The following is a 21,548-nucleotide window of genomic DNA, read 5'->3' on the forward strand; positions in this document are numbered from 1 at the left end:
TGTATCAGTTTGGTGTTTAAGAGTTCTTGAAAACAATCTCTGTTTAATGTATCAGTTTGGTGTTTCAGAGGTCTTGAAAACAATCTCTGTTTAATGTATCAGTTTGGTGTTTCAGAGTTCTTGAAAACAATCTCTGTTTAATGTATCAGTTTGGTGTTTAAAAGTTCTTGAAAACAATCTCTGTTTAATGTATCAGTTTGGTGTTTAAGAGTTCTTGAAAACAATCTGTTTAATGTATCAGTTTGGTGTTTAAGAGTTCTTGAAAACAATCTCTGTTTAATGTATCAGTTTGGTGTTTAAGAGTTCTTGAAAACAATCTCTGTTTAATGTATCAGTTTGGTGTTTCAGAGTTCTTGAAAACAATCTCTGTTTAATGTATCAGTTTGGTGCAGTGAAATGAGATAGTTATGTATATTGTGGGCGGGACGTAGCCCAGTGGTATAGCATTCGCTTGATGCACGGTCAGTTTGGGATCGATCCCCGTCGGTGGGACCATTGGGCTATTTCTTGTTCCAGCCAGTGCACCATGACTGGTATATCAAATGCTGTGGTATGTACTATCCTGTCTGTGGGATGGTGCATATAAAAGATTCCTTGCTACTAAAATGTTTGACATCCAATAGCCGATGATTAATAAACCAATGTGCTCTAGTGGCGTCGTTAAACAAAGCAAACTTTCTTTCTGTATATTGCAAACATTTTCTGTCTATTCTAGTGTGGGTCTAGCAAACACTAGAGATGAGAGAAATTCTATTAATTATCTGTACAGCTGCAACTGTGTTCTAGATATGACAAGAAAGAGCAGCTCGTGCTGCATTTAATAGCGTGCAACATACAGGTCTGCTGAGTACTCTGTCTTTATAGAGCATTTCCACTCCAGCACACATCTGGAAACCAGATGATCATGTTAACATTGGGCATACTCAAGCACAGTATTGGTAGAACATTACCACAGCCATGCTCAAAGAAATGAGTCTCACCAGAATATTACCAGTTGAGTATGCTCAACTGGTGAGTATTAGTAGCACATTACCACTTGAGTATGCTCAACTAGCATCAATAGAACATTACCTGCAGATTATGCTCAAATTGTTTAGTATTATAAGAACATTATCAGCCAAGCCTGCTCAACTAGAACCTTTGATCATATCCACATACTCAGTTTGAGTAGAATGATAAACTTGAGCACACCGAGGACTTGAGACTAGAACGCTAGCTGACAGGCGAGTTGTGGGAAATAAATAATTCGTATTTCACAACATCATCGCTCACAACCAGTAAGCTAATATTGAGATCTACTCGAGAAAGATATATATGATTTCTACACTTCCTAACGGAGGCGTTGGCTGATTCTGTAGAAATTAAAGCTGAGGTGAAGGCATCTTCTACTCATCATTAGAATCTGAACTCTTCAACATGCCTCCTCTCACTAAACCCTTCACTGTACTCGCTATCACATTAATTAATCTAACCCGACAGTAGTAGATGTTCTTCTTGTGACAATCAGTCATTATCACTACCAACATTATCATACTGCCTGAGTTAATTAGAACATATCCAAATCACCTAATACTGTCATCTGTCTTAAAGCACTTCAGATACTGCCCCATCCCGACCACAAATGCTAATGTCTGTGTTCTAAACTAGTTCTGTACAGCTCTTAAGAACCATCACAGCTGGTATCTGTCCTAAACCAGTTCTGTATAGCCCTTCAGACACCATCACAGCTGGTATCTGTCCTAAAGCAGCTCTGTATAGCCCTTCAAACACCATCACAGGTCGTATCTGTCCTAAACCAGTTCTGTATAGCCCTTCAGACACCATCACAGCTGGTATCTGTCCTAAACCAGTTCTGTATAGCCCTTCAGACACCATCACAGCTGGTATCTGTCCTAAAGCAGCTCTGTATAGCCCTTCAAACACCATCACAGGTGGTATCTGTCCTAAACCAGTTCTGTATAGCCCTTCAGACACCATCACAGCTGGTATCTGTCCTAAACCAGTTCTGTATAGCCCTTCACAAGCCATCACAGCTGGTATCTGTCCTATACCAGTTCTGTGTAGCCCTTCACAAGCCATCACAGCTGGTATCTGTTCTAAACTAGTTCAGTTTGGCCCTAAATTCACAAGCCATCACAGCTGGTATCTGTCCTATACTAGTTCAGTATGACCCTACAAAAAACCATTACATCTGTTATCATTCCTAACTCAGTTCAATATAATTCTACAGAAACCATCACAACTGGTGATCTAACATCAGTTGTATATAAACCTACAGAAACCATTAATTACAGCTGGTATCTGTCCTAAACCTGTGACGGTCAATACCTCTGACCATCAGTCCAATGACTGTTGTGGTAAACTTCCCACTGCAGATCACAACGATGGACTAATGATGGTACAACTGGTGACTGTGCAGTGTTAAATGTCAGTTCTAATTCATAGTGTCATCTAGTGGCCCGATACAGTCAGGCAATGTTTTCTCAGATCACAACGATGGACTAATGATGGTACAACTGGTGTCTGTGCAGTGTTAAATGTTAGTCCTAACTCACGGTGTCATCTAGTGGCCCGATACAGTCAGGCAATGTTTTCTCAGATCACAACGATGGACTAATGATGGTACAACTGGTGTCTGTGCAGTGTTAAATGTCAGTCCTAATTCACGGTGTCATCTAGTGGCCCGATACAGTCAGGCAATGTTTTCTCAGATCACAACGATGGACTAATGATGGTACAACTGGTGACTGTGCAGTGTTAAATGTCAGTCCTAATTCACAGTATCATCTAGTGGCCCGATACAGTCAGGCAATGTTTTCTCGGATCACAACGATGGACTAATGATGGTACAACTGGTGACTGTGCAGTGTTAAATGTCAGTCCTAATTCACGCTGTCATCTAGTGGCCCGATACAGCCAGGTGGTGTTTTCTCGCTGTGTTGAGGTGTAACATGAGAAACACTGCAAGCTCCTTCACGTGGAGACGTGGTAACATGGGGAATATTGCAAGCTGCTTCACGTGGAGATGTGGTGAAAGATAAATCTGCAATAGATCCTCCACATCTCAGAGAAAGACTTGCACAAAATAGAAGAAAATATCACAAAATGTACAGCACAGAACTTGTACCTTCCAAGTCAAAATGGAATCTTTCTTTTATTCAGTTTTTTTTATATATATTTTTTTTTAGAATCCATTTTGAAGAAAAAGGTGAGGCAGGATTAATGCTAAATGAAAGCCGATACGAGAAACAGGGCTGTCCATACAGAGACTGCTGGCACCGGGCGAGCAGCTCGGCCTTTCGTTACCTGTTGAGCTTTTTTCTCAGATTTATCTGTAAAAAACAAAATTGAATATTTAAAGTATAATGTATCAACAAGGAGAAACTGTTACACTACGTACAGATTTTCAGTAGTGATACAATGGAATTTTTATCAAACATGTAGCATCAGGTTTCCTTTAATGAATTGATCCTTTTCTTATTTATAGAACTCTTCATTATTTTCTAAGGTTATTACACACCGCTATGCACTAGCTAACAGTACAAGTCTCTAAATACCTTTTCTTAATGTAACTATTTTATGGAAATTAGATGTTTACAGAAAAATATCCAACATTAGTAAAGAAATATATAAATGACATATGCATACAAAAAGTACCAATATCAATACTTTCCCTAACAGTATAAAAATCAAACTATCTAAAAAAAAAAAAAAAACCCAGCTACACACAAAAGGAAACTCCAACCCACTACATGTTGACAACCTAAATTAAGTTATTTGTGACACACAAACCAAAACTTGACAAACTTACAATAATTGCAACTAAAGGAAGATACATGTTTTGTAATATATATTGGCTCCTTTTGGATCTGTGTAATGTCTGGAATGAAAGCCTTCAAATGACTTTTAAGTACTGATTGTTAAGTTACTATTATGATAGCATTAATAAGATCATCATTACTTGTCCTAAAAACCAAAATTATATTTTCTTTTGTAAAGTTTATTGTTGTTTTTAAATACACAAATGAACCTTGTGAATCTTTGTGACTTAACATTACTCTATCAGTATTGGTCATTATGAATCATTGTGACTTAACATTACTCTATCAGTATTGGTCATTATGAATCATTGTGACTTAACATTACTCTATTAGTATTGGTCATTATGAATCACTGTGACTTAACATTACTCGGTCAGTATTGGTCAGTATTGGTCATTATGAATCACTGTGACTTAACATTACTCGGTCAGTATTGGTCATTATGAATCACTGTGACTTAACATTACTCGGTCAGTATTGGTCATTATGAATCATTGTGACTTAACATTACTCGGTCAGTATTGGTCATTATGAATCACTGTGACTTAACATTACTCTGTCAGTATTGGTCATTATGAATCATTGTGACTTAACATTACTCTGTCAGTATTGGTCATTATGAATCATTCTGACTTAACATTACTCTGTCAGTATTGGTCATTATGAATCATTCTGACTTAACATTACTCTGTCAGTATTGGTCATTATGAATCATTGTGACTTAACATTACTCTGTCAGTATTGGTCATTATGAATCATTGTGACTTAACATTACTCTATCAGTATTGGTCATTATGAATCTTTGTGACTTAACATTACTCTACTAGTATTGGTCCTTGTTAATCTGACTTAATATTACTGTATTAATATTGGCCCTTGTGAATGTTTCTGATTTAACATTACTGTATTAATACTGGCTCTTGTAAAGGTTTATGACTTAATATTACTGTCTTAATATTTACATTGTCAGGGCTCGCGCTGTCGTTAGCCAAATTACCCATTGGCTAATTTTTACAAAAAATTGCTAATAAAATTTGCAAGTGGCTAAAATTTTGGCTAAGCCATTTTCTGTCTTCTGATGTGAACAAACGGTTACATAATCTATCCGACACCTTAAACATAATAATACTACCAAATATTCAATTAGCGTAATAGCGATCTCGCGACCGGTAACGAGAAATGGTGTCATGCAGAATACAGCGTAGGCCTTATGATGTTTGCGTATTTTAATAATCACGGTTATTAATTTTAACGACATGCATTCAGCATGTATGACAGCAATGTCTGGAAGATCTGTTGCTTGTTATTTTTACTTTGTAAAATCTTTTAACCAAAGTAATAAAAACAGACCGACAATGCGTGTCAATTTGAATACACATGCCAGTTCAGGGCCGAAAGACATGTAGGCCATCTCAAGGGCCGAGTTCAGCCAGACCGAGCAAAAACAAAACGTTAGCTATACTGGTTTGTGCGCTTCACGTTAAACCAAATGGACACGACGAACACCAATCACATAGTTCGCGAACGTTAGGAAGAACGTTCGTTGGCTGAACTGAGGACAGCTCTCGGTGGAATATATGTCAGGCTTCAGTCAGCCGACACCCGCGTGTTAAGAGACATCATTGCGGACATTAAACAATACGATTACGCAAAAGTAAATCTTGATGTAAATTTGTAGAAAAACAATAGTTATTTGCATCAATACCTAACTGCAGTTTTTGTTTATTCCTTTGTCTTTGTTAATTTCGTACCCATGCAGATCGCGATCGCCGGAAATGAACATGCAGTATTTAAATTTTGTAAGCAGAAATCACAAGAGGGCCCTATGGGCAACCTAGGGAGACACCACAGCATCGTAAAGGTCTAAAATTAACGAGCTACTTTCGATTCACTAATATCAAAACCTATATTAGCTCGGCCATTTACCTTTCGACCAACCGTTCAAAATTGCGCCAAATTCCCTCAATCAAAATTGTGCACCCTTTTCTCTTTGGCATTTAACTGCTCCATTCAAATTCCATAGCACCACCACCACCCCCACCCGCCTGCTACCGATTTGATCGGGCTGCTGGTGCTCCCTTGCACCTGCCAGTGCAGGAGGTCCCTCCTCTCCCCTCCACCCACCTTTCCTGTCATGGACGACAGACGTGCGCAACAATAGCTTGTTCTGAATGTGCACGTAAAACCCTATGACATGACATGACAATCACAACAAGCATTTAACACGACGCTGAAATCAACCGCAACAACATGGCACAAATTATGAAATTGTTTGGGGTGGGGAATTGACGGGTCACTTAAAGAAAAAAAGCAAAGAAAACAAACAACAATTGAAACTAACATAAAGATTGCTATTTAAAGAAATAAGTAGCTCTATATAAAAAAAAGAAAAAAAAAAGCTCTCAAATTTTTATTTGGGAAAAAAGGAAGAAAAAAACAAAACCCACCATCCATAAACATCCAACCCACCCCCATATTTCTGTATGTTTGTTAATTTAATGCCATAGGCAATGATTGTAAATGGTTATGACTTTGCATGACTGTATCAATATTGGTCCTCATGAACATTTTTGAAACAATATTACAGCATCAACTTTGGCCCTTATAAATGTTCATACAATTAACCATTACTTTACTGATACTGGCCTTAGTGAAAGATTTATTAGACTTACTATTACTGGATTGATACTGATACTGGCCTTTGTGATAGATTTATAAGACTTACTATTACTGGATTGATACTGATACTGGCCTTTGTGATAGATTTATAAGACTTATTATTACTCGATTGATACTGATACTGGCCTTTGTGATAGATTTATTAGACTTACTATTACTCGATTGATACTGATACTGGCCTTTGTGATAGATTTATAAAACTTACTGTTACTGAATCAATACTGATACTGGCCTTAGTGAAATATTTATAAAACTTACTATTACTAGATCGATACTGATACTGGCTTTTATGATAGATTTACAAGACTTACTATTACTAGATCGATACTGATACTGGCCTTAGTGATAGATTTATAAGACTTACTATTACTAGATCGATACTGATACTAGCCTTTGTAATAGATTTATAAGACTTACTATTACTAGATCGATACTGATACTGGCTTTTGTGATAGATTTACAAGACTTACTATTACTAGATCGATACTGATACTGGCCTTAGTGATAGATTTATAAGACTTACTATAACTAGATCGATACTGATACTGGCCTTTGTAATAGATTTATAAGACTTACTATTACTAGATCGATACTGATACTGGCTTTTGTGACAGATTTACAAGACTTACTATTACTGGATCGATATTTACTCCTGTCGTTGTTTACTCCTCTGAACTCGTAATAAGCCTCAAAACCATTTGCATCGTAAATGCCGTTAGATTTGAAGACGACTCGGAAGAACGGGCCGTCCGACTCGATGGTTTTGTATCTCGACTCCAGCGAATTGCCACACAGACGATGCAACTTGCGGTCTTCTGCTTCAGCAAAGTTTGAGAAGGAAACAAAGTCACTCTTGGTTGCTTCCTCACACCTGTTGATAGATCACATTGTCAGTAAGAAGACTATATGGGATGTTCGTGCAAGAATCAAATAAACAATACTAACTGTCAGGGATTAAGATGAACATGAACAGATGTCACACTGTCAAATTATTCACCAACTATTAAATACACCATACATCGCACATTTTGAAGATTGATATTTCATATACATTTTGTAAGACTTCCCAGAATACAACAGTGCCATATGTTTGACACTGTGCCATCTGCAGATTTGAAAACAAACCTTATGAATAACACCTGACAGCTGAGGAAGTGTGTATCTTTTAAAAAACATTATGATTAGGTGCTTTTGGAAAAGGTATTTATGATGTACATAAAATATTGTAGATCTTCATTCTTTGATAAGGTATTTCTGACTACTTGTAGCCATTTTCTGACAGGTATTTCTGACTACTTGTAGGCATGTTCTGATACGGTATTTCTGACTACTTGTAGGTGATTTTTTTTTATTTATTAAAAAGGGTGCTACTAACTTCATTATTTTCTAATTGTGTTTTTTCACCTGACTTACCTGGGACTGATTCCATCGACAGCGAACACTGGGAACTGGATGAAGACCGTCTCGTCCCCTGCACCGTAAAAGAGGTAGTGACATTCCGTGTCACGTGGGTACAGGCCCGGGTAGTTGGGCGACGTGAACTTCCCACTGGAGCTGGTGGCGCTGTAGTAGTTGAACATACACACTGAAAAAAACACATGTAATCTCTGTAGTAGTTGAACATACACACTGAAAAAAACACATGTAATCTCTGCAGTAGTTGAACATACATGCTGAAAATTCATGTGAATTCACTGTAGTAGTTGAACATACACACTGGAAATACATGTGAAATCACTGTAGTAGTTGAAAATACACATGTGAAAATACACATGTAATCTCTGTAGTAGTAATTGAACATACACTTACATACCAATGACCTAGCCCGTGTACCAGTGACCCAGCCTATAAACCAATGTCCTAGCCTATAAACCAGTGACCCAACCTGTATACCAGTGACCCAGCCTATAAACCAATGTCCTAGCCTATAAACCAGTGACCCAGCCTGTATACCAGTGACCCAGCCTATAAACCAATGTCCTAGCCTATAAACCAGTGACCCAGCCTGTATACCAGTGACCCAGCCTATAAACCAATGTCCTAGCCTATAAACCAGTGACCCAGCCTGTATACCAGTGACCTAGCCTGTATACCAGTGACTCAGCCTGTAAACAAGTGACCCAGCCTGTATACCAGTGACCCAGCCTGTATACCAGTGACCAAGCCTGTATACCAGTGACCTAGCCTGTATACCACTGACCTAGCCTATAAACCAATGACCCAGCGTACATACCGGTGACACTACTTACATACCAATGACCTAGCCTGTATACCAGTGACTTAGCCTGTATACCAGTGACCCAGCCTGTATACCAGTGACCCAGCCTGTATACCAGTGACTCAGCCTGTATACCAATGACCTAGCCTATAAACCAGTGACCCAGCCTGTATACCAGTGACCCATCCTGTATACCAGTGACCCAGCCTGTATACCAGTGACCCAGCCTGTATACCAATGACCTAGCCTATAAACCAGTGATCCAGCCTGTATACCAGTGACCCAGCCTGTATACCAGTAACCCAGTGTGTATGCCAGTGACCAAGCTTGTATACCAGTGACCCAGCCTATAAACCATTGACCCAGCCTGTATACCAGTGACCCAGCCTAGTGACCCAGCTTGTATACCAGTGACCCAGCCTGTGTATACCAGTGACTCAGCCTGTATACCAGTGACCCAGCCTGTGTATACCAGTGACCCAGCCTGTATACCAGTGACCCAGCCTGTGTATACCAGTGACCCAGCCTGTGTATACCAGTGACCCAGCCTGTATACCAGTGACCCAGCTTGTGTATACCAGTGATGCAGCCTGTGTATACCAGTGACCCAGCCTGTGTATACCAGTGACCCAGTCTGTATACCAGTGATGCAGCCTGTATACCAGTGACCCAGCCTGTGAATACCAGTGATGCAGCCTGTATACCAGTGACCCAGCCTGTGAATACCAGTGATGCAGCCTGTGTATACCAGTGACCCAGCCTGTGTATACCAGTGACCCATTCTGTATACCAGTGATGCAGCCTGTATACCAGTGACCCAGCCTGTGAATACCAGTGATGCAGCCTGTATACCAGTGACCCAGCCTGTGAATACCAGTGACCCAGCCTGTGTATACCAGTGACCCAGCCTGTGTATACCAGTGGCCCAGCCTGTATACCAGTGGCCCAGCCTGTATACCAGTGATGCAGCCTGTATACCAGTGATGCAGCCTGTGTATACCAGTGACCCAGCCTGTGTATACCAGTGGCCCAGCCTGTATACCAGTGATGCAGCCTGTATACCAGTGACCCAGCCTGTGTATACCAGTGACCCAGCCTGTATACCAGTGACCCAGCCTGTGTATACCAGTGGCCCAGCCTGTATACCAGTGACCCAGCCTGTATACCAGTGACCCAGCCTGTGTATACCAGTGGCCCAGCCTGTATACCAGTGACCCAGCCTGTATACCAGTGATGCAGCCTGTATACCAGTGACCCAGCCTGTATACCAGTGACGCAGCCTGTGAATACCAGTGATGCAGCCTGTATACCAGTGACCCAGCCTGTGTATACCAGTGGCCCAGCCTATATACCAGTGACCCAGCCTGTATACCAGTGATGCAGCCTGTATACCAGTGACCCAGCCTGTATACCAGTGATGCAGCCTGTATACCAGTGACCCAGCCTGTATACCAGTGACCCAGCCTGTATACCAGTGATGCAGCCTGTATACCAGTGACCCAGCCTGTATACCAGTGACCCAGCCTGTGTACCAGTGGCCCAGCCTGTATACCAGTGACCCAGCCTGTATACCAGTGATGCAGCCTGTATACCAGTGACGCAGCCTGTATACCAGTGACGCAGCCTGTGAATACCAGTGACCCAGCCTGTATACCAGTGACCCAGCCTGTGTATACCAGTGGCCCAGCCTGTATACCAGTGATGCAGCCTGTATACCAGTGACCCAGCCTGTATACCAGTGACGCAGCCTGTGAATACCAGTGATGCAGCCTGTGTATACCAGTGACCCAGCCTGTGTATACCAGTGATGCAGCCTGTATACCAGTGATGCAGCCTGTGAATACCAGTGGCCCAGCCTGTATACCAGTGACCCAGCCTGTATACCAGTGATGCAGCCTGTATACCAGTGACCCAGCCTGTATACCAGTGACGCAGCCTGTGAATACCAGTGACCCAGCCTGTATACCAGTGACCCAGCCTGTGTATACCAGTGGCCCAGCCTGTATACCAGTGATGCAGCCTGTATACCAGTGACCCAGCCTGTATACCAGTGACGCAGCCTGTGAATACCAGTGATGCAGCCTGTGTATACCAGTGACCCAGCCTGTGTATACCAGTGATGCAGCCTGTATACCAGTGATGCAGCCTGTGAATACCAGTGACCCAGCCTGTGTATACCAGTGACCCAGCCTGTGTATACCAGTGACCCAGCCTGTGTATACCAGTGACCCAGCCTGTGTATACCAGTGATGCAGCCTATACAAACAAAAATCCCAGTCAAATGTTTATTCTGATGTTTTTTGTACAGCTCAGCATCCATGAAAAAGTGAATAACACCACTTAAAAACTTCACAGCAAGAAGTCATTTCATGTGAAACTGCATTTCAGTGGGAAAGTTGGAAAACATAATAAAACCATGGAGGCAAAAAGATTGAATTAAGAAGTATCAAGATCAAAGAAATAAAACACTTTGATCTTAACAGGATCTTGTGAACAGCAGTGCCATCTTGTATACAGATCAATAAACTGTGTAGTATTTGTCTTAAACATGCTGGCAGTTTGGCCTAATCTACAATATACCCAGGCTGTGCAGATCATTTCATCTGATTCCTTAAGTTCACAATTGTCATGTCTTCCCTCACTGCAATGTATCCAGACTCTGTATGGTTTTATGTTTTCCCTTGATGTACAAATGTTATACCTTAGTTTTCCATCATTTATAAGAAATTGTTCAGATAGTTTTATATGCTGTCTCAATAAATACATGCAGCTGTTTGTTCTGCCACCATCCAAAACCTACCAAGGCTGTGTTGATATTCTGTTGATATTCTGTTCTATTATTTTAAAGTATAATAATTACTCTGGTTTTGGTTCTGGCCACACAACAAAACACAATCTGGCCTCTATTACCTCTTGTAATGCCTGCTTTGTGTGAATGAATGAATGAATGAATGAATGAACTAATGAATGAATGAATGAACGAACAAACAAATGAATGAATGAATGAATGAACAAACAAACAAACGAATGAATGAATGAATGAATGAATGTTTAACGACACCCCAGCACAAAAAATACACATAGCCATTGGGTGTGAAACAAAGGTAAGTATATGACTATGATTGTGGGTATAGCAGGTTATTTCTAGTGCAACGTACTGCTAGTGTTTTCAGATATCTGTTCTATATGTATGTTGCATATGTATGAGAAGTTGAGAACTAAACAACTACCAACTGGCTTGTTATATTTTGGTTTCATTTTCAAAGACAAGTATATATTCACTTCTTTAATGTCTAGACAGGTAACCGCAGTGTAATAACAGAGTGTTAGTAATATCTTAAACATTAATAAACAGACATATATAACCGCAACTTTTAGATTTCCCCAATGTAAAATTGTGTAGATAATTTTATCTTTAATGCATCAAAACGTTTAGGTTATAATCAAATTTACAGCAGCTAAACCATGCACTTTTAAAACAAACACACTCCTATTTATGTACATGTACATGATAACTGTAGCAAACGATGTGAACAAAAATGGGTGCATATTCAAACTGACTTACCAAGGGTAACTAAGACAACATTCATAATAGGCAACACAAACACACACTGCAATACAAGGGAAACAAAACGTATTAAATAAAATGAAGTGCATGTACAATATACAACTAAAACCTACATCAGTAGCATGCAAGAGTACTTAGTGTTAATTTGAATGACTGAATTTCTAAACAAGAAATAAAAATTCAAATTTAGGTGTCACATTATTGGATTTAACCAGTGGCCCACCCAAACTGTGGGCCCTCAAAGTGATTCTAATTTAGTTTTTAGAACAAATCTGATTGGACTGTCATTGCAATCTGGGGTTGTAAATCTAGCGTTTTACCATAACAAATTTCTGGAAATCAAAATGAGAAAAGTGTTCTTTAATTAGATTTTACCCATATATAAAGCTAATTACCCTATACAATCTATGTTAGAACCACTGATGGTTCAGTGACCCATATCTTGTCAGCCGATTACTTAATTTTGTCATCAAATGATGACATTTGAAATTTAAAAAACTGGCAACCTTAAAAACTGAAATACCAATGAAGATCCTGTTTAATTGTAGCATTGAAAGTTGATAACAAATGTCTATAAATATCTGACACTGGTGGCTGAAAAAAGCCAGCATAATATGGTCCGAGCTGGTTTAACATCTTGGGATGTCAGCCCCTGAGACTAATGATCATGCAGAAAGTCCCTAGCACAATGGTTGAGAAAGAGACCGTGTTAAGCTTGTGATCACTGGCAGAAAGACGACAGGAATCAGTTTGTAATGTACTCTAGCACTTTGTAAATCACAGACATGTATGTGTGTGTAATGTACTCTAGCACTTTGTAAATCACAGACATGTATGTGTGTGTAATGTACTAGCACTTTGTAAATCACAGACATGTATGTGTGTGTAATGTACTCTAGCACTTTGTAAATCACAGACATGTATGTGTGTGTAATGTACTCTAGCACTTTGTAAATCACAGACGTGTATGTGTGTGTCATGTACTAGCACTTTGTAAATCACAGACATGTATGTGTGTGTAATGTACTAGCACTCTGTAAATCACAGACATGTATGTGTGTGTAATGTACTAGCACTCTGTAAATCACAGACATGTATGTGTGTGTAATGTACTAGCACTTTGTAAATCACAGACATGTATGTGTGTGTAATGTACTCTAGCACTTTGTAAATCACAGACATGTATGTGTGTGTAATGTACTAGCACTCACAGACATGTATGTGTGTGTAATGTACTAGCACTGTAAATCACAGACATGTATGTGTGTGTAATGTACTAGCACTTTGTAAATCACAGACATGTATGTGTGTGTAATGTACTCTAGCACTTTGTAAATCACAGACATGTATGTGTGTGTAATGTACTCTAGCACTTTGTAAATCACAGACATGTATGTGTGTGTAATGTACTAGCACTTTGTAAATCACAGACATGTATGTGTGTGTAATGTACTAGCACTTTGTAAATCACAGACATGTATGTGTGTGTAATGTACTCTAGCACTTTGTAAATCACAGACATGTATGTGTGTGTAATGTACTAGCACTAGCACTAGCACTTTGTAAATCACAGACGTGTATGTGTGTGTAATGTACTCTAGCACTTTGTAAATCACAGACATGTATGTGTGTGTAATGTACTCTAGCACTTTGTAAATCACAGACAAGTATGTGTGTGTAATGTACTCTACTATTTCTCGTTCCAACCAGTGCATCATGACTGGTATATCAAATGTCATGATATGTGCTATTCTGTCTGTGGGATGGTGCTTATAAAAGATCCTTTGCTACTAATGGAAAAATGTAGCGGGTTTCTTCTTTAGGACTATATCTCAGAATTACCAAATGTTTGACATCCAATAGCCGATGATTAATAATCAATGTGCTCTATTATGATGTCCTTAAATAAAACAAACTACAGTATATTCTAGTACGTTGTTATTCACATACTACTGCATGGCAACCACACATGCTAGTTGTGAAACTTAATCCCGGATTCACGAGAAGAAACCTGTCATACAGACTGCTTGTTTTTAATTCAGCAATGATGAGTTTTATACTCTACACACAGACACCAGTCTATCACTTCTCATAACCAGATTGTGAAGAACTGGATGAATGAAGGAATTTCAGTGGGTAATCTATGGGAATGTTCTGTCTCACAACCTCTTACACTCCAAACAGAGAAATATGTCATACTCCTTATACCTACATGTATACAACACAAAATAGTATTTTAAATATTTTACATCTCAGGGCACAGCAATACAACTGATTACTTTACCACAAAGTAATATGATAGACAGTTTCCAATATAAGGAGTTTAGTTTCACATGGAATACAGACCTTAGTTTGTCTCTGTAGATATCAGTGGCAAATTCTCTGTATTTATATATGTATTAAAAATGTATTTATATTGAAAGTCACATTTTGGGTCATCCATTTACATTTCACTTGTTTAATCAGTCATGGGCATCACAGTGGAAGAATTCAAAAGAACACAGTCACGTAACAATTGTAAATAATAAACACAATGCAAGACTTTTTCATGACAACAATTATTCTACTACCTTCTGAGAACACAAGACATGCAAGATGAAATAAAAAAACACATCTGTTACCATGACAACTTATCATACATTGATAACATGTAAGACAATGAGAGCACCAACTTGGACAACCTAGCTAGAATAAAGCAGACTACCAGTGTTAACTGAAAGGGTTGATCATTCCAGTATGATCTGAAACATTCTCTTCACAGCAGACACTTGTGGCCATCAATCCATCATACAGTAGCCAATCATACAACGCATTTTATTTGCTCTAATTTTATTACATGTACTTTTCCTCCCCCACCCCCACCCCTCCTTTATTTACACAAAGTAGTTAAAGGGACTCTACCAAAGTTGCATAAATGGTGGCTTTTGACCAGAATATTTGTTAATTTCTTTTTTTTAATATACCACATACATGTCCACAAAAATATTAAAAGCAAATAGTTTTCTTTATTAGCCAGAAACAAAATCAGTTTATTGCTGCATACCGATATCTAAAATGATAGACAGATTAAACATATGAAATAAGTTTACCTGTTCATAAATTTACTACATATAAAGCTGATTGGTTGGGTGTTTTTTGTTTTCTTTGTGGGGGTTTGGGGGGTGGGGAGTTGGGATAGGTGGGTGTTTTAGGTTATCTAACATGGAAGAAAATACCTAGGAGAGGAAGGCTCAGAAAATATGAAGTAGGTCTTTTTGCATTATTTCCAATTTTAGTTCAGAACTCTTGGGAAATACAGTGGCAACACATTACAATTCTGATATCCAAAGATTGTAATAATTATGTATGATCAGTTAATATGTGGTTATTTCTTCCCAAAAGATGTACAAATAACAACATATTAGACTTGAAACTATAATAGTGTGTCTTTAACTAAGATGGTGTTCCAGATTACAACAAATAATATTTTTAAATACAAACAAAATATAACAACAAACACAAATATTCACTACTTTTAGGATCGTGCTAAAATCATTGTATAAATCATTACAAAGAAATGTTTTAATAGTGGTAAAACAAGAAATTGTCTTTGTGATTGCAGTGTAAAGTGCAGCGACATGCATCACTGGCTGCAGTAACCTACCTCCTCGGTCATCCTGCACTCCAGATGTTATTCCAAAATCTGAAACATTAAATCAAGTCTGGTTATAACGTTTAGACACAAGTTACAGATAACCAAGGCAATTACTAGAATTTGTGGCATCTGAACTATGACCCAAATCTCTTTAACATGGACACTGAATCAAAGGAAATAATATGACAAATAATCTTGGAAAATATTAAATCAATTCAATGAAAAATGTGAAACAGACAGACAAACTGACAGTTTTTGTTTTACTTTATGCATCAGTAATGAGTAAAAAAGTAAAGTTTGTTTTATTTAACGACGCCGCTAGAGCACATTGATTTTTTATCTTATCATCGGCTATTGGACATCAAACATATGGTCATTCTGACACTGTTTTTAGAGGAAACCTGCTGTCGCCACATATGCTACTCTTTTTACGACTGGCAGCAAGGGATCTTTTATTTGCGCTTCCCACAGGCAGGATAGCACAAACCATGGCCTTTGTTGAACCAGTTATGGATCACTGGTCGGTGCAAGTGGTTTACACCTACCCATTGAGCCTTGCGGAGCACTCACTCAGGGTTTGGAGTCGGTATCTGGATTAAAAATCCCATGCCTCGACTGGGATCCGAACCCAGTACCACCTACCAGCCTGTAGACCGATGGCCTGCCACGACGCCACCGAGAGTAATGAGAGTCAAAATATGAAATAAAGGTTTCTTTAATGACTGATACTGCTACATGTAACAAATACATTCTTTACTTATTCATTGTGACTTATTAATGAAGAAATAACTATGAAGCTAATTTCAGACTCCTATGTGGAGTTCAACTGATCATATCCTGACACTGGCTACTTACTTGTATCAAAGCTGTACTTGGCCTGATCATATCCTGACACTGGCTACTTACATGTATCAAAGCTGTACTTGGCCTGATCATATCCTGACACTGATTTCTTACTTGTATCAAAGCTGTACTTGGCCTGATCATATCCTGACACTGGCTACTTACTTGTATCAAGCTGTAGCTGTACTGACACTGGTTTCTTACTGTATCATATCCTGACACTGGTTTCTTACTTGTATCAAAGCTGTACTTGGCCTGATCATATCCTGACACTGGCTACTTACTTGTATCAAAGCTGTACTTGGCCTGATCATATCCTGACACTGGTTTCTTACTTGTATCAAAGCTGTACTTGGCCTGATCATATCCTGACACTGGTTTCTTACTTGTATCAAAGCTGTACTTGGCCTGATCATATCCTGATACTGGTTTCTTACTTGTATCAAAGCTGTACTTGGCCTGATCATATCCTGACACTGGTTTCTTACTTGTATCAAAGCTGTACTTGGCCTGATCATATCCTGACACTGGCTACTTACTTGTATCAAAGCTGTACTTGGCCTGATCATATCCTGATACTGGTTTCTTACTTGTATCAAAGCTGTACTTGGCCTGATCATATCCTGACACTGTTTCTTACAAAGCTGTACTTGGCCTGATCATATCCTACATGGGTTATTTACTTGTAATGAAGCTGTACTATATCCTGACACTGGTTTCTCACTTATATCAAAGCTGTACTTGGCCTGATCATATCCTGACACTGGTTTCTTACTTGTATCAAAGCTGTACTTGGCCTGATCATATCCTGACACTGGTTTCTTACTTGTATCAAAGCTGTACTTGGCCTGATCATATCCTGACACTGGTTTCTTACTTGTATCAAAGCTGTACTTGGCCTGATCATATCCTAAGACATGGGTTATTTACTTGTAATGAAGCTGTACTTGGCCTGATCATATCCTGACACTGGTTTCTTACTTGTATCAAAGCTGTACTTGGCCTGATCATATTCTGACTCTGGTTTCTTACTTGTATCAAAGCTGTACTTGGCCTGATTATATCCTGACACTGGTTTCTTACTTGTATCAAAGCTGTACTTGGCCTGTTCATATCCTGACACTGGCTACTTACTTGTATCAAAGCTGTACTTGGCCTGATCATATCCTGACACTGGTTTCTTACTTGTATCAAAGCTGTACTTGGCCTGATCATATCCTAAGACATGGGTTATTTACTTGTAATGAAGCTGTACTTGGCCTGATCATATCCTGACACTGGTTTCTTACTTGTATCAAAGCTGTACTTGGCCTGATCATATCCTAAGACATGGGTTATTTACTTGTATGAAGCTGTACTTGTAATGAAGCTGTACTTGGCCTGATCATATTCTGACTCTGGTTTCTTACTTGTATCAAAGCTGTACTTGGCCTGATTATATCCTGACACTGGTTTCTTACTTGTATCAAAGCTGTACTTGGCCTGTTCATATCCTAAGACATGGGTTATTTACTTGTAATGAAGCTGTACTTGGCCTGATCATATCCTGACTCTGGTTTCTTACTTGTATCAAAGCTGTACTTGGCCTGATTATATCCTGACACTGGTTTCTTACTTGTATCAAAGCTGTACTTGGCCTGATCATATCCTGACACTGGCTACTTACTTGTATCAAAGCTGTACTTGGCCTGATCATATCCTGACACTGGTTTCTTACTTGTATCAAAGCTGTACTTGCCTGATCATATCCTGACACTGGTTTCTTACTTGTATCAAAGCTGTACTTGGCCTGATCATATCCTAAGACATGGGTTATTTACTTGTAATGAAGCTGTACTTGGCCTGATCATATCCTGACACTGGTTTCTTACTTGTATCAAAGCTGTACTTGGCCTGATCATATCCTAAGACATGGGTTATTTACTTGTAATGAAGCTGTACTTGGCCTGATCATATCCTGACACTGGTTTCTTACTTGTATCAAAGCTGTACTTGGCCTGATCATATCCTAAGACATGGGTTATTTACTTGTAATGAAGCTGTACTTGGCCTGATCATATCCTGACACTGGTTTCTTACTTGTATCAAAGCTGTACTTGGCCTGATCATATCCTAAGACATGGGTTATTTACTTGTAATGAAGCTGTACTTGGCCTGATCATATCCTGACTCTGGTTTCTTACTTGTATCAAAGCTGTACTTGGCCTGATTATATCCTGACACTGGTTTCTTACTTGTATCAAAGCTGTACTTGGCCTGATCATATCCTGACACTGGCTACTTACTTGTATCAAAGCTGTACTTGGCCTGATCATATCCTGACACTGGTTTCTTACTTGTATCAAAGCTGTACTTGGCCTGATCATATCCTAAGACATGGGTTATTTACTTGTAATGAAGCTGTACTTGGCCTGATCATATCCTGACACTGGCTACTTACTTGTATCAAAGCTGTACTTGGCCTGATCATATCCTAAGACATGGGTTATTTTCTTGTAATGAAGCTGTACTTGGCCTGATCATATCCTAAGACATGGGTTATTTACTTGTAATGAAGCTGTACTTGGCCTGATCATATCCTGACACTGGCTACTTACTTGTATCAAAGCTGTACTTGGCCTGATCATATCCTAAGACATGGGTTATTTACTTGTAATGAAGCTGTACTTGGCCTGATCATATCCTAAGACATGGGTTATTTACTTGTAATGAAACTGTACTTGGCCTGATAATATCCTGACACTGGTTTCTTACTTGTAACGAAGCTGTACTTGGCCGTATGATATCCTAAAACATTGGTTATTTACTTGTGATGAAGCTGTACCTGACCTGGTCATAACCTAAGACACTGGTTACATAACCTAAGACTCTGGTTACTTACTTGTGACGAAGCTGTACCTGGCCTCGAAGCCTGTCACAGACTGCGACGGCTGGGTGCTTCGGAACTCCACCGTCATCTTCGCTTCATTTGACATCAGCTTTGGTGGCAGCTTCTTGCCACAGAATGTGCCGAGGTTCTCGTTCTTCCCATTCAGTGTGATGAAGACAATGACAGAGTCTGAGCCGGCGCAGCTGAAACCAATTTTAAACTTAATTACACCCACATCAAGCCACCACACATGTTACATCTCCACAGGGTCAGGCAATATCCACATGGGCTTTATTCTAACTGAGGCTTTTAGTTTTTCATCTGAGCATTTTTTCAATGTTAATCATCTTCTTTTTCTACATGTACACTATTTTGTTCACAACCATTCACCAACTCAGCCAGCCAGGCCAGGACTTAACTCATTTGGTATAAGACTTGTCTGAGGTTTTCCCCTATCCAAAACAGTGCCCTATCACGGGTATATCAAAGGCTGTGAAACAGTGCCCTATCACGGGTATATCAAAGGCTGTGAAACAGTGCCCTATCACGGGTATATCAAAGGCTGTGCTATGTGTTGTCCTGTCTGTGGAAAAGTGCATATAGTTCTCTTGCTGCTAATGGAACAATATGTAGCGTGTTTCTTCTAAGATTCTTTGTAAAATAATTACAAAATGAGTAATATTTGGTACTAACTGATAACATCTCTACATATGGTATACTGCCACATGCACAACAGCAACATGAGACGGTGCTCTGGCATGTGGGCCACTTACTGACACATTGCCTGGTCTACCAGTGTTGATGTTTCACACAGTAGTTGTTTAGGAAGAGCATTCCTTAAAACTAGTAGTCACATGTTTCTCTCGATGTTGCTGTATTTTTCACACAATATCTCCTGACAAAAATTATATTGGACTGCATGGAGTAATTAATGGTGGTGTGCAACCAATAATAAATCAATGCACTCTAGTGGTGTAGTTCAACAAAAACTCGGTCAGCCAGGCAGCGAGCCAGCCTGTAAGGTAGATAGTTAACCAGCCAACCAGCCACCCCCAGCCAGCCAGCCAGCCAGCCAGCCAGCCAGCCAGCCAGCCAGATGGACAAACTCAGCTAGGCAGCTAGATAGTCTGTCATATAGACAAATGGACATACAGACAGACAGACAGATGGACATACAGAAATAGACAGACAGACAGATGGACATACAGAGATAGACAGACGGACAGACAGACAGATGGACATACAGAGATAGACAGATGGACATACAGAGATAGACAGACAGACAGATGGACATACAGAGACAGACAGATGGACATACAGAGATAGACAGATGGATATACAGAGATAGACAGACAGACAGATGGACATACAGAGATAGACAGACAGACAGATGGACATACAGAGATAGACAGACAGATGGACATACAGAGATAGACAGACAGACAGATGGACATACAGAGATAGACAGACAGACAGATGGACATACAGAGATAGACAGACAGATAGATGGACATACAGAGACAGACAGACAGATGGTCATACAGAGATAGACAGACAGATGGACATACAGAGATTGACAGACAGACAGATGGACATACAGAGACAGACAGACAGATAGATGGGCTTACAGAGACAGACAGACAGATGGACAAAGACAAACTCAGTCACTTAGGCAGCTAGATAGTCTGTCAGATAGACAAATGGACATACAGAGATAGACAGACAGACAGATGGACATACAGAGATAGACAGACAGATGGACATACAGAGATAGACAGACAGACAGATGGACAGACAGATGGACATACAGAGATAGACAGACAGACAGATGGACATACAGAGATAGACAGACAGACAGATGGACAAAGACAAACTCAGGCACTTAGGCAGCTAGATAGTCTGTCAGATAGACAAAT

The 21,548-nt window shown here is 39.5% G+C and overlaps 1 protein-coding gene across 1 annotated transcript in view; it reads right to left on the reverse strand.

The window, feature by feature from the left end:
- Positions 1 to 561: 561 nt before the first annotated feature.
- LOC121370190 (suppressor of lurcher protein 1-like) overlaps positions 562 to 21,548 on the reverse strand; it is a 129,985-nt gene continuing 108,998 nt past the window's right edge. The window contains exons 8-12 of the mRNA XM_041495306.1: positions 19,645 to 19,835; positions 15,930 to 15,968; positions 7,914 to 8,085; positions 7,130 to 7,371; positions 562 to 3,332 (exon numbers count right to left, since the gene is read on the reverse strand). Of these exons, the coding sequence (XP_041351240.1) occupies positions 3,226 to 3,332; positions 7,130 to 7,371; positions 7,914 to 8,085; positions 15,930 to 15,968; positions 19,645 to 19,835 (751 nt within the window). The 3' untranslated portion in view covers positions 562 to 3,225. The remainder of the gene's footprint in view (positions 3,333 to 7,129; positions 7,372 to 7,913; positions 8,086 to 15,929; positions 15,969 to 19,644; positions 19,836 to 21,548) is intronic.

This window comes from Gigantopelta aegis, chromosome 4 (assembly GCF_016097555.1).
Source record: "Gigantopelta aegis isolate Gae_Host chromosome 4, Gae_host_genome, whole genome shotgun sequence".
NCBI classification, from domain to species: domain Eukaryota; kingdom Metazoa; phylum Mollusca; class Gastropoda; order Neomphalida; family Peltospiridae; genus Gigantopelta; species Gigantopelta aegis.